General features: G+C 30.9%; 1 protein-coding gene and 1 long non-coding RNA gene across 2 annotated transcripts in view; both read right to left on the bottom strand.

The window, feature by feature from the left end:
• The window catches only part of LOC149496964 (CST complex subunit TEN1-like), a 2,677-nt gene extending 352 nt beyond the window's left edge, over positions 1-2,325 (bottom strand). The window contains exons 1-3 of the mRNA XM_089720885.1: positions 2,186-2,325; positions 1,490-1,634; positions 92-245 (exon numbers count right to left, since the gene is read on the bottom strand). Of these exons, the coding sequence (XP_089577011.1) occupies positions 92-245; positions 1,490-1,593 (258 nt within the window). The 5' untranslated portion in view covers positions 1,594-1,634; positions 2,186-2,325. The remainder of the gene's footprint in view (positions 1-91; positions 246-1,489; positions 1,635-2,185) is intronic.
• A 3,404-nt stretch (positions 2,326-5,729) lies between these two features.
• LOC110008773 (uncharacterized) lies at positions 5,730-9,009 on the bottom strand. Its single transcript, XR_002283575.3, has 2 exons — positions 6,939-9,009; positions 5,730-6,805 (listed from the first exon to the last, which is right to left on the bottom strand). It is a non-coding gene; the product is annotated as an uncharacterized LOC110008773 (long non-coding RNA).
• Between the last annotated feature and the right edge of the window lie 4,346 nt (positions 9,010-13,355).

Raw genomic sequence — 13,355 nt, 5'->3', positions numbered from 1 at the left:
AAATGAGAGGAATGGGTGGGGAGACAAGGAAGAGAGGGAGAGTCAAAGTGACCAGTGCAGCAAACCCATGAATGAATTATTTCAGTCTTACCTCATTATCAGATTGAATATGCAGTTCACCGATGAACTGGTAGATGGAACCAATTCGGAAGCTAAGGTTTCTCAAGTGTTGGGTGTCAATCTTCAGAATAGCATTTCCATCAACAATTATAGCTATGGCAGTTTCCACAGAATATTCTTGTAACCTGCAGGAGAAACAAAAGATTTTCTAACATGTTGCAACATAAGATAATGAACTAACAATATAAAAGCATAAATTACACATGGTTGAACTGCTAGACTCTCCTAATAGGACAAACATCCCATAGATGAAACTCACAATGAATGGAAGTCGCCATTTGTTTCAAATAATTTAATCTGTCTCAGCATTTAAAATCAAAATAATTGCAAGAGTTTATCCAATGGGTGCTCATAAACTCAGCCACATTTAAATGAAAGAGGTTAATAATTTTTCAGACCATAAAATCTGTTGAGAGGTAATATCAAATGTGACCCCAATATTGAAATTTCCTAAGCTTTCTAGGCACATGGTAATAAAACAAGTGCTTATATTACTAATCATTTATCAGCCATCATTAGATTTCTCTAACCTAATACTAATATTTCTGGCATGTAGTCGGTTCCTAAGTCATGTGAAGGAAGACAAGGATTTTTTGATGTAGGTGCTGATTTGATGTGTAATGTTCCTTGGACAAACAACTTCAATACCTCAGAATATGTGTTAGGCATACCCTTCAAATCAATTCTGTCCAACACTCTGCTGCAACGACCGATGCCATCGCTTATTCCCCTTGCTGCAACATTGCTCCCTTTTCCCATAGAATTACTACCACCTATACCATGCCACCAAATCCCATAAGATCACGACTGCAATTTGGCTCTTCCAATTATAAATTTATTATCATAATCTAAACCTATATAGCAAGGGCATTTGCCCCCATGTCTCATCTTTATGACCATGTCCTCTACCTCATCCGAACCTTTGAGACTACCACCAACAAATAACTTTTAGACTTTAGTTATCACCATATCACCTCAAAAAGCCCTTCCTTGAGGTTCCTCTCCAAACATATCCAACAAAAATAAAACCACATTATTATCAATATCATTACCCAACACACAAACTTCCATCATTATTTTAAACCACCATTTTCATTTCAATCTCACATGTTTTCTCTCCAACAAATAAAACCACCAATACAGATTCTCAAATTAATTACACTTTCTTCCAACAAGGGAAAACTGTCCAACTTCTATCTTAGACTAGATCTACTACAAGCATTACAAAAATCCTACAAGAACACAAATATCAAAAATCACAGTACAATGCAATTGGGGAAGGAATGTAACGAAGTAGGTATATAATAGTTAAATAATAATAATAATAATAATAAACTGATACGAACATTAGAAGGGCTTAAGACCTTACTTTCCAGTGATTCTAAGTGATGCTCCTTGCTTAAAGAAAGGTGATGATGGTTGCAAATCTTTCAACATCACCAATTCCCCATGTTTAATTGCAGGAAGTGCCATTAAACCAACACTACTCACCCCCAAAGGCAGCTGAATTCTACCTGCAAATTAAGGAATACAATGATACAAAAGAAAATACAAAATGACCAACATATCTCAAAACACGAGTTATACATTGTAGAAAACCAAAAAACTTTCATCATTTACTTTCAGAACAACAATGTAGGAAACCCAACAAAACCTCAGAATTAATACCATTTCAAAAGCATAGTCAAGCAAATTTATCCACAAACCACAAATCACATAAACTATCTCAAAATTAAGCATTCAAATTACCATAAATCACATAAACTAAATTATGGCTGTCCCAACTCCTAAGAATCCATATCAAATATAGTTGAAACAACAAACCCTAAGGAATTGGCAAACATTTAAATCAAATAATTCGACATCAACAAGTGAGTAAAATAATCAACTGAAATAGACACAATAACACTGAAAAGAAAGTTGTTAATTTGCAATTGAAGTTTACCCATATATCAAAAGCAATTCTAAGCATTCGTTCAACTGAGAACGAAAGGAAGAGGGAGGAAGCAAAACGGAAAAAAAAAAAAAAAATGAGAATGAAATCAAAAAAAAATCAAGAACGAACCTGTGGCTGAAAAGCACTTGTACGCTTGAAGAGCACGAGCTGCGGAGGCGATGGCCAGGAACGAAAGCAACGGGAAGGTATCTGGCAGTATAAGTGCAGAAACGAGCGGCGCAGGGAAGGGAGGGAGGAGAAAATACGTTCGACTTGAGTTGAGTTTGAGAGAACTTTCCCTTTGTATGAGTAAATTCCAACCCTAGGCTAAAACGACGTGATTTTGGTTCTGGATTCATTTAAACCTCCTACATCAAAATTACGTCGTTCGTCGTTTTGATGGTAAAATAATCATTTTTATTATTATTATTATTATTATTATTAAAGTTATTATTATTCTTAAAGTTACTAGTGTTCAAGAACGTGTGATACACGTTTTTACTCATTGAACATACCCGTAAAATGATTATTTATAATTTATTTTTTTTATATATTTTTATTAATTTTTATAAAGACAATATAAAAATTCAATATTTTTAGTTACAATTATTATATGTATAAAAATATATATGCAAACCACTATCATACATAGTTATAATTATTTGATGAAAAATTTTAATAATTGTTTATAATAGATTTTTTGACAAAATGGAATAGTAACAAAGTTGAAAATAAATAACCATTTGATCCAAGATTTTGTCATACATAAAAATAAATACATATATAAATTATTAGTAATCAAATTTAAAATTTTTTTTGCGATAGCATACCAAAAAAAAAAAATAAAAAGTTAAAATTAGGACCTTAGCCATTAATAACAATACAGTCAGAAGCTTTCAATATAGCAATAGCAAAGAAACTTATAATAGTAGAGAGTCTTTAATGAATTATTGATAATAAAAGTAAAAAATCTTTAATAGTAGCCAAAGAAAATATAGTTATTTGATAAATTAAATTTTCAATTGAGTTATAATTTAAACCTTTATCCTTTATTATCATAATAATAGATGTAATATTAAATCAAAGTATAATAAATTTTTAAATTAAAAATATGGAACAACTTAAAAAAAAAAAAAAGAAGTGTTAAATATTAAAAAAATTACAATCATGATTTAAATAAATTTTTATAAAAAAATTTAATAAATTTATCCTAATTTAAAATTGATAAAGAAATTTAGATTACGGATAAAATAATTAATACCTTCAAGAGAATAATAAGGCTAAAAGTAGCTAATAATATTAACAAAGTAAACAAAATGAAATATGAAGAAAAGAAAATAATTTCAATTTATAATTTATAAATTTGATTATTTTTAGATTTTTATATAAAATACTTAAGTCATTTTCTAATAAAACTATAAATATTATTGATTTAATATTGGATTCAATCAAAACTTCTATAATAAGATTTTTATTCCTAATTAAGATTGGATAGAAATTTTCAGTTACCTTTTCTAATATATATTTGATTTAATATTAATAAAACATATATATAGAGGAAGTTATAATTATACTTATCGCAAGAATAAAAAATGATTGTAAATTCAATAATTCCAAATTAGCAAAACTTGATAAAATAACTTGATAGTCAAAAGCAATAAATTCATTATAGTCAAGAGTAACAAATTCTTGATGGTCAAAACTCAAAAGCAATAAAAACCAAACGTATACAGTGGTATGATAGGATAAAATCCTAATTAAAATAGTATTAAAGTTCAAATTCCTAATTAGAGTTGGATTAAATTTATAATATTAATATAATAAAAGTAATAAATTGATATCATAATTAGAATAGAATTAAAGTTAAATTCCTAATTAGTAGGGATGGCAACAAGTGGGGTTCAAGTCGAGTAGTGCAATACCCATGCCCAAACTCAATCTCATCCTCAATCCTCATACCCTATTGGGTAGGATTGAATGCTATACCCATTCCAAAATCCAATAGGTTTGGATATATCCACAAGTATCCATTATCCGTGGGTGCCCATGCGTATCCATTATCCACAGATACCTATTTATCCACAGATACCCATTTATCTACAAACTCATATTTTGTAAAAATTAAAGTATATTGAATTAAAAAAATTAAAGTGTTTATTTAGATGGTTTATATAATACATAAAAAATGTGAAAATAAATTAATATATACATGAATGTTCTCATAATTGTAAATTAAAATTTTAATTCCAAAGTTGTTCTTCTTGTCATAATACTTCACTCAAATGTAATAGTAGCATACTCTTCAAGTGTAATTATAATAAAAATCAATTAATAGAATAACTAAAAATATCATATAACAAAATTATTAAACGTAAAATATTATTATATGAACACTCTAAATCACCTTTCAAAAAAAAAAAAAAAAACACACTCTATATCATTATTGTCATTATGATTTTTATCCATTATTTCAAATTGAAGTTTAAATTAAATATTAGAAATTAAATTTTAAATTTCAAAATCTAAAATTTTAAAAATTTGATCAATTCAAATTCATAAATGAAAACTAGAGTGAAATTATTTTACACTAGACGACATTAAATCAAAAGTAAAATTATAATTTATATAGATAATTTATTACAAGTAACCCAATTTATTAAAACCTTCATACTATAATTTTAAAAAAAATATTAAAATTTTAAATCTCTAGGGTTTGAATTTCGAGTGTAGGATCGGGTTCGGGTTTATAATAGCAATATCCATACCCTACTTGTATCCAAAATAAAACTATTGGATTTTAACTATATCCTATCCAAAACAAGTCAAAACCCTAAAATTCGGGTTTTTGACTTGGTTCGGTTGGGTGCATACCCATCGGGTCGGGTTGATTTTGTCATCCCTATTAATTAGAATGAGATTAAATTTATATTATTAATAAAAAAGATCTACCAATAAGGGATTAATAAATTTAAATATCTTATATTATAATATATTTAAATTATAAGATATTAAATCATAGTATTTTTATATGTATAGAAATTCCAAAAGTTTCCTAATTAGAAAATGACTAAATTATTTTTAATGATATTTTTAATTAATCAACTAATAGAATACCAATAAAATTAAGAGTTTTCTAATTATAATAAGACTAAATTATTCTTCAATCAACCAAGAAAATTAAAAGTCTACAAGGGCGTTGTAGAAATCCAATGTTCCCCCTCTTTCGCACTTTTATGTATAGATATTTTGGAATTCCTATACATGCAAAAAAATTATGATTTATTATATTATAATTGGACCATTGAAATTTCCACGGCTATCTTACTTCCATTGAAATACTTGAAACTAAAAAAATAAAAAATAAAAGATATTATCTTGATAAATATTAATCTTACAATCCAAATAAAATTTAAAATTTTATTAATAAAATATAAAATAAAAGGAAGGAAGAAAAGAGAAAAGGAAGTGCAAGCATACAAAGGATGTGACAGAAAAGAGATATTGTTATGTTCCAAAACCGTGGGCAGGACCAATACTAGGGCCTGGCTGGGTTAAGGCCTCCTAGGCCCGTAGTAAGCCTAAATCAGTTAAGCTCAATCTTTTCACTGTTATCGCTTGAGGCCAAAAACCATATTCTTATAATCAAGGCTCGATTTGATTATGCACAAACGTATTGAAAATACAAAATTATATAATTAATACATATATCCACATCATTCAATTACAACTACAATTGCAGAACTCTATAATCTACAATCTTTTACATTTACATGCTTAACACAACCATTAAAATTTTCTTTTATTTGCCTATCAACTCATTAGGATCCGTAGAGTTCTTCTTTCCTTCAGTTACCTAAAAAAATAAAAGGCAGGGGTGAACGCCAAACTCAATGAATAAGGTTAGATAACCCTCTCACTCCATACAGTTACACATATGATAATCATATTATACAATCAGTAGCCCTCCGACTAGTTATAAAAGAACAAGCAAGTATGACACAGAGTCCTGTGGTTTCTACGCCAACCACAAAGCGTTTGACCAATATACGTCCCGTCGTTGTTTCGTTAACCTGAGAGTTACAGTTACGAATAAAAGATCATGCATCGAATATCACCATCCATAGCGAGACATAATTGCCACATGAGCATTGCAATGGCAGAGAGAATGAATACCATCACCAACAATGAGAATCAATGCCAGCAATTCTGGAACTTACCTTCTCAGAACATCATCTCCCTCTTTGTCCAAACTTCCCCTGCCACTCACTATCTTCATATCATAACGATCTTACCAAAACCAGTGGCTATCCCAACCATTCACGACAACAAGGCCGTCTTTTCTTGTCGCTATTTCATTTTGATTTACTCTTGATCATTTATCTACAATCTCTCCATCATATTAATTTGCTTTCCTTTAAATGCTCATATATTTATGTTCGTCAGTGGACAGAGCTCACTGCTGTAGCAAACAGCAGGACAACCCTTGGCTTTTATCTCCATCAAGTCATCTCTTCACTGCACAAGGTCATTGTTGCTTTCTTTCTCTACTACTCTTTTCTCACTGGTTAGGTTAAACAACTGATTTAATTATTGCTGCTCTTACATGGCTGCCAGGTGTGTGATTCAATTGATTTGATGATGACTTTTTATGTGGTCAGCTTGAAACTGACGCAATAGTTGTAGCGATTGATTATAAAGGCTGAGGTCAATGCCATCAACATTTCTACCCACACGTGCCTGCAGAATTATCTGAAACAAAACACAATACCAGTGTATGTCAACAACAAATTGAAATGAGAGGAATGGGTGGGGAGACAAGGAAGAGAGGGAGAGTCAAAGTGACCAGTGCAGCAAACCCATGAATGAATTATTTCAGTCTTACCTCATTATCAGATTGAATATGCAGTTCACCGATGAACTGGTAGATGGAACCAATTCGGAAGCTAAGGTTTCTCAAGTGTTGAAACCGACACTATCACACAACTGATTACTTGCAACATCCCGAAACCAACGAAGATCATCCATCTGAGCTAACGCTTACTGTGACAGTGCTCGCAGCCACTGTCCCCAAGCCCTGTCAATCACTCCTTCCGGCAAGGAAAATAGCTTTTCACAGTAGGCTTCATTGTGGCCCAGGCATCCACACAAAAAATAGAAAATCGGCAACCTCTCATACTTAAAATTAATAGTTTTCATTGAGCCATCACCATGTCTCACCTTCTTCCACCTCTTCAACGGCTTCCTGTGTTCAAACGAACCCGAATACACATGTATGATCGCCATGACCTATAGTTGTTTAGATCGTACTCTAAGAAAGTTCTGATGAAATCACCAAACTGTTTGCCTACATCCTCAGGCATAACCCCCATTGGCAAATCATAGACTTGAACCCAAAAGGGAGTGAAGAAAAATGGGAGACTCTTTGGATCGTCCCCTCACAAACCTTCTCCAGTGATAGAGTAATAAGTTAAGATAATATTTACAATTTATTTGTATTTAATATTAGCTGTATTTGTAACTGTCACTAAAAGATATACATGTAAATTGCTATATATTGTACCTATCATACAATACAGAATACAAAAAAAGAATTCTCAAACGTGTAAACCTCCAGATGGTATCAGAGCTCTAAGGCTACACGGCATCTTCTCATCTTTCTTTCTGTAATTTTGTATTCCTTCTTCATCTTTATTCAAAAAAAAAAAAAAAAAGTATGGGGACAGAGCCAGCTCTCACCTCTACTGTTTCTGCACCTGCTTCTTTTTCTTCTGTCCAAGCTCCCAATATAACTCAGTTCATCTCTGTGAAATTGACCTCAGCTAATTATTTGCTGTGGAAATCCCAAATTCTTCCCCTTTTGTATGGGTATCGACTTGCTGGTTATATCGATGGATCTAAGCCTGCACCTTCTCAGTCGCTTGACAATGGTGAACCCAACTCAGCGTATAATGATTGGTTTTGTCAAGATCAAATAGTCAGAAGCTGGATCAATTGTTCCGTTTCTGAATCCCTCTTAAATCAGATTGTGTGTTGTACTTCTGCCAAGGAGGCGTGGGATAAGCTTGCTACGGTTTATTCAACAGGCTCTCAAACAAGGGATGGAGGCGAGTTGGACGAATAATGGCCTTTTACTCACTCAAAATAAGTACATACAGGACTTACTTGTTAAGGCTGGTATGACTAATTGTAAGGGCCTTTCCACACCAGCCACTACAAAAGAATCGACTACGGATGCACAACAAACTCCCTTTTCCGATCCTACACTCTATCGAAGTATAGTTGGTGGCCTGCAGTATCTAAATCTGACACGACCTGACGTATGTTATTCAGTTCATAAAGTGTCACAATTTCTTCAAGCACCGACCGAGGCTAACTGGTCTTCCGTCAAGCGAATTTTAAGGTACTTGAACGATACTGCAACGTGTGGTTTATTTTTCACCAAATCCTTGACAACCAACTTGAATGTTTATTCTGACGCTGATTGGGCGAGTAGTTTAGATGATCGCAAGTCTACCACAGGTTATGCTATCTTTATGGGTTCTAATCTCATTTCATGGAACTCCAAGAAACAACAAACTGTGGCAAAATCATCAACAGAAGCTGAATATAGGGCTATCGGACTTGCCGTTACTGAATTGTCATGGGTCCAAGCTTTGATGCGAGATATTGGTTATAGTTCAACAGTCACACCGAATTTATGGTGTGACAACATTGGTGCCACGTATTTGTTAGCAAATCCTGTATTTCATGCCCGTACTAAGCATTTAGAAGTGGATTTTCATTTTGTCCGTGACAAAGTCAGTAAGCGAGAATTACAGGTACAATTTATTTGTTCGAAAGATCAACTAGCTGACATTCTGACGAAACCTCTACCTCAGATTCGACATCATGCCTTAATGCACAGTTTGACAATTCGAAGCTTCATTCCGCAAGCTTGAATTGAGGGGGCCTGATAGAGTAATAAGTTAAGATAATATTTACAATTTATTTGTATTTAATATTAGCTGTATTTGTAACTGTCACTAAAAGATATACATGTAAATTGCTATATATTGTACCTATCATACAATACAGAATACAAAAAAAGAATTCTCAAACGTGTAAACCTCCAGATCCAGCACCAAAAGATGATTATTAAAAGACTAGGGCCCCCCATTCCAAACCCTATTTAGACCAACAATGTGAAAAAACTGGAAAAGAAAAACTCGATAGGCAACCTCACTAACATGAATACCCTTGCCAGGTCTCCAAAGATTTGCCATAGAATCCTTCATAGCTTCATAATTAACCTTTTGATTCGTCAATGGCCTCCCAACCAGACAGAGGTCATAATTGGGTTGTTCAGTCAATTGGCTTCTGTATTGCAACTGCATCTTAGCTTCCTCATCATCTGATGGCACAAGACTAGCTATCGTTTCATGCTCACCATAAGCAGCACCATGACTTTAGACGCCATAGATAAAAAAACTCATGCACAAAGTAAGACACCCTCACATGCAAGACAAATATGAAAAAGAAAAAAACCATAACTTGATTTGGCCCTAATACATAAAAGAAAATTTCAAGCTTTATTAAAGGTAAACTGGACATTTTATTACAACTAAATGGAAAAATTTAATTGAAGAACTATTTATTTAAATAGCTACAAAATAAAAACATTATTTAATTATTTTTTTAGAATAGAAGGCATAAAATAATTAATATGAAATTTTGAAAATATCAGCTCACTAACATAGTATATAATTGAGGCACGTGTATAAAAATGCATAAAATGAGAATTGAACCCAACGTTAATCAAACATGCAGCCCTCTAATCTAGAGTCAAACGTGCTACCATTGCGCCACAAATCCATGCATATTAAAGTAAACATTATAAGATTAAAGATTAATTACCACCCTATTTATTTGTAAATTTTTTTCAAATTTAAATAATTTAGAACATTCTAAATATTTTTTTTATGAAAAATTGGGCTTTTTATCCTTTTGGTGCAAATTCAGGAGCAAATTATATAAAAAGTTAATTTTTAGGCAACCTGAACATTACTCCAAGTTCAGGAAATAAATTTACGACTTTAGGAAGTCTAAACTCAACATTAGACAGCCTAAAGTCCTCGAACTATAAATCTCTTAGTTGCAACCATGCTGCCTAAATTGAATTTTAGGAAGCCTAAAAATGAAAAAAAAAAAAAAAAGAAAAAAAATCAATAACTTTTGTTATAAAATTCTGTTTTCAAATCCGTTTGATCCGATGGAAATCATATTCAACCAATTATTCGAAAACATGAATTTTTATGGCAAAACTATTTAAAAATATTCGTTTTCAAAAATATTTTTCCACCCAAATGCAATATTTTTAAAATGTGTTTGTCCAAAGCTGAAATTTTATTTGAAAATAAATTGTCAATTTTAAAATGGTGATCGACTCAAATGATTTTTCAAATTAAAATTGTAAGATCATCAAATATACTTAAGGTGAATTCCTAGAATTGAACCATCAATTAATTAGAGCAATACCTTAAAAGAAGAAATTCTAAGAAACTTATAATTGAATTGTAGGCTTCAAGTAGCTTGTATTTGTAACTTGTATTTGTATTTGTATATTTAAATTGGATTTGTATAATTGAATTATAAGCTGTTGATGTTAATTTTCTTGAATCAACCTGCTAATCAACAAATAGTAATTAAAATTAATTAGCAGAATAACAATTATTTGTTATTATGTAGGTTTTATGTAGTGGGATTGGAAATTTTGTTTTTTTTTTTTAAAAAAAAAAAAAAATTGTTTTCTACTAGAACTCGAAATCTTTTTTTTTTTTTTCATAAAAAGAGAAAAATTCAAGATAAAATAAATAGCAACGTGTATAGAAACAACCAAAATTTGAAAATCTATGCAAAGTACGAGTTCCAACTGGGAAATGGATATCAAAATAATCCTAGAGAGTCAATTTATCGAGCTAAAATAAAATAATAATAATAATAATAATAATTTGACTAATTTTTAGAAGAAGCAATACGTAAGGTTGACGTTAATACCCTTCTTTGTTATAACAGATGGCCCTGCAGAAGACCCTGAGATGATCAATACCATATTTAAGACAAACAGAATTCTCATATCATAACTCAAAACCCATAATATATGTCTCTTACCAAACATGATCTTGGTCATCATATCTGTAGCGTGGTTGAATTCCTGTTCGGAAAAGGAAGTAGAAAACAAAATGCAAGCCTATACATGTTTTCCAGCTGGACACATTAAACTTAATTAATGTTTCTTATATGTCAAAGTCATGAAATATTAAATTTTGTTTCTTCGATGGTTAATTCACATCTGAGAGAAGGGTGATTGCATTTATTGCGGTATTTAATTATCTTCTACCGTCTCTTCCCTCGCTAACATTTTGATTAAAAATATATATTTTACGAACTTTTGTATATTTGGTTAAATCTGAAATTAGATGTGGAAAATGGCTTTTTAGAAATATATTTTTAACCGTCTGCGTGAGAAAGCTAAGAAGAAAAATATCTTCTGCAGCCTTCAGCTATCGAAGTAGGGGTGGCCACCACGGTTCCAGTTCCAAAACTGAACCGGAAACTGAGGGTTTCAGTTACAGTTTGAAACCGAATCAGAACTGGTGATTTCAGTTACGATTTGAAATTGAACGGTTACGGCTCCGGTTCTTTAACGGTTTCAAAATCGATGATTCCAGCCAGTTCGATCAGTTTTCCTGCGAATCACATAATTATAAAATCAAAAATTAAGGAATATTTTTTTATTCGAAATTTAAAACTTAAATATTTATGAAATACTTTTTAAAAAAATTTAAGAAAAAATTCAAAAAGGCTTGAATTTAATTTAATTTTTTTTTTAAAAAAGCCTCAACTTAATTTTTTTTTTTTTTAAAAAAAAAATTAAGTTGTCTATGTATCCTCTTAGGGTTTAGAAGAATCAAAGCTGACGTAGTTCTTACTTACCTTGTACCAATATCACCCTTTTATCTTAGTCATTATTTTCACCGGTTGATGTTTCCATTGAGAACCCATCATAAAAATTGTATAAGTCTTCATTTTCTTTGATAATCTCTTGTGCTCTTAGTTTGACTGTGGTCCAATCATCCACGCATGATTACACTTCTACTGAATCAAGTATTATCCTAAATCGAATTTCATCAAGTTTGTTTTCTCATTGACTAAAATCTTGTTCAACCGCAACAATCGAGACTAGTGCTGCTAAAACTTATTTTGCAATTAGTGCAAAGGTTGGAAATATATTGGCATGACAACTCCAACAATCTAAAATCGGAAAGTTGTTACCTGCGAGTAACTATTACCAAATCAAGAACAATGATAAGATAACTCTCAAGTTTAGGAATAGAACGAGAACTGGATCCCCTATGTCTTTTTTGTCTTTGTAATAATAGATGTTCAGCAACATATATTTTTTGGTTGCCAATGATTGATTATGAACTTGAGAACAATCAGAAGAAGTAGATGAACCAGAATATTGAATAAATTCAGTATATAAATCTATAATATTTTTTTAACTTCATTTAATACTACATTTACATTAACACTATCTTCTATATCAAGATTTAATATTTCATAATAAAAAGTCAAATAATCAGATAAAATTTTAAATTTACATCTACGATCAAATACACAAGCAATAAGAAAAAGGAATGGTATATTTTTAAAATAAACTAATCATTTTTGTTTTATTAATAAAACACAATTTTTTAATAAAATATCATTTTCAAATTCTGGAAATGCACTAATAATATTAATGCATATAGGCAAAAATAAATGAGCTGTGAGATTATAAACCTCACTAAAAGCGTATGTTACATCATTAAAATTTTCAAAATATCCAAAATTTTTGCACAAATCTCTCAATTTTATAGATATAACTTAATTTATCCAACATTGTTAGTAAAAAATGTGCAAAATAATTCTCTATATGAAAAAGACTCGTTTAATAATTTATATATTGTTGGACATCTTTTGCAAAACGTTTTGGTCTTCTCTTATTTTCCTTATAAAATTTATTCCAACTTTTCATTACTTGGAATGTCTTGATAAATATGAAATAGATTTTCTAATTGGAGAAATAAATGATTCAAAAACTTGTAAACCATCTTGTACACATAAATTTAAAACATGATATGCATATCTAAAATGAAAAAATTTTTCACCAACATTTGGTTCATAAATTGCTTTAAGCTCAGTAATTGATTTAGTGTTGGCAAAGGAATTATCAAATAAAATTGAAAATTTTTTTTTGGGTAATTTATATTCATCTAAA

The sequence above is a fragment of the Jatropha curcas genome, chromosome 4 (assembly GCF_041381405.1).
Source record: "Jatropha curcas cultivar XTBG-Jc1 chromosome 4, XTBG_Jcur_1.0, whole genome shotgun sequence".
Taxonomy (NCBI): domain Eukaryota; kingdom Viridiplantae; phylum Streptophyta; class Magnoliopsida; order Malpighiales; family Euphorbiaceae; genus Jatropha; species Jatropha curcas.
Note: the sequence above shows the minus strand (reverse complement) of the source record. Positions and strands in the feature narration are given on the sequence as shown.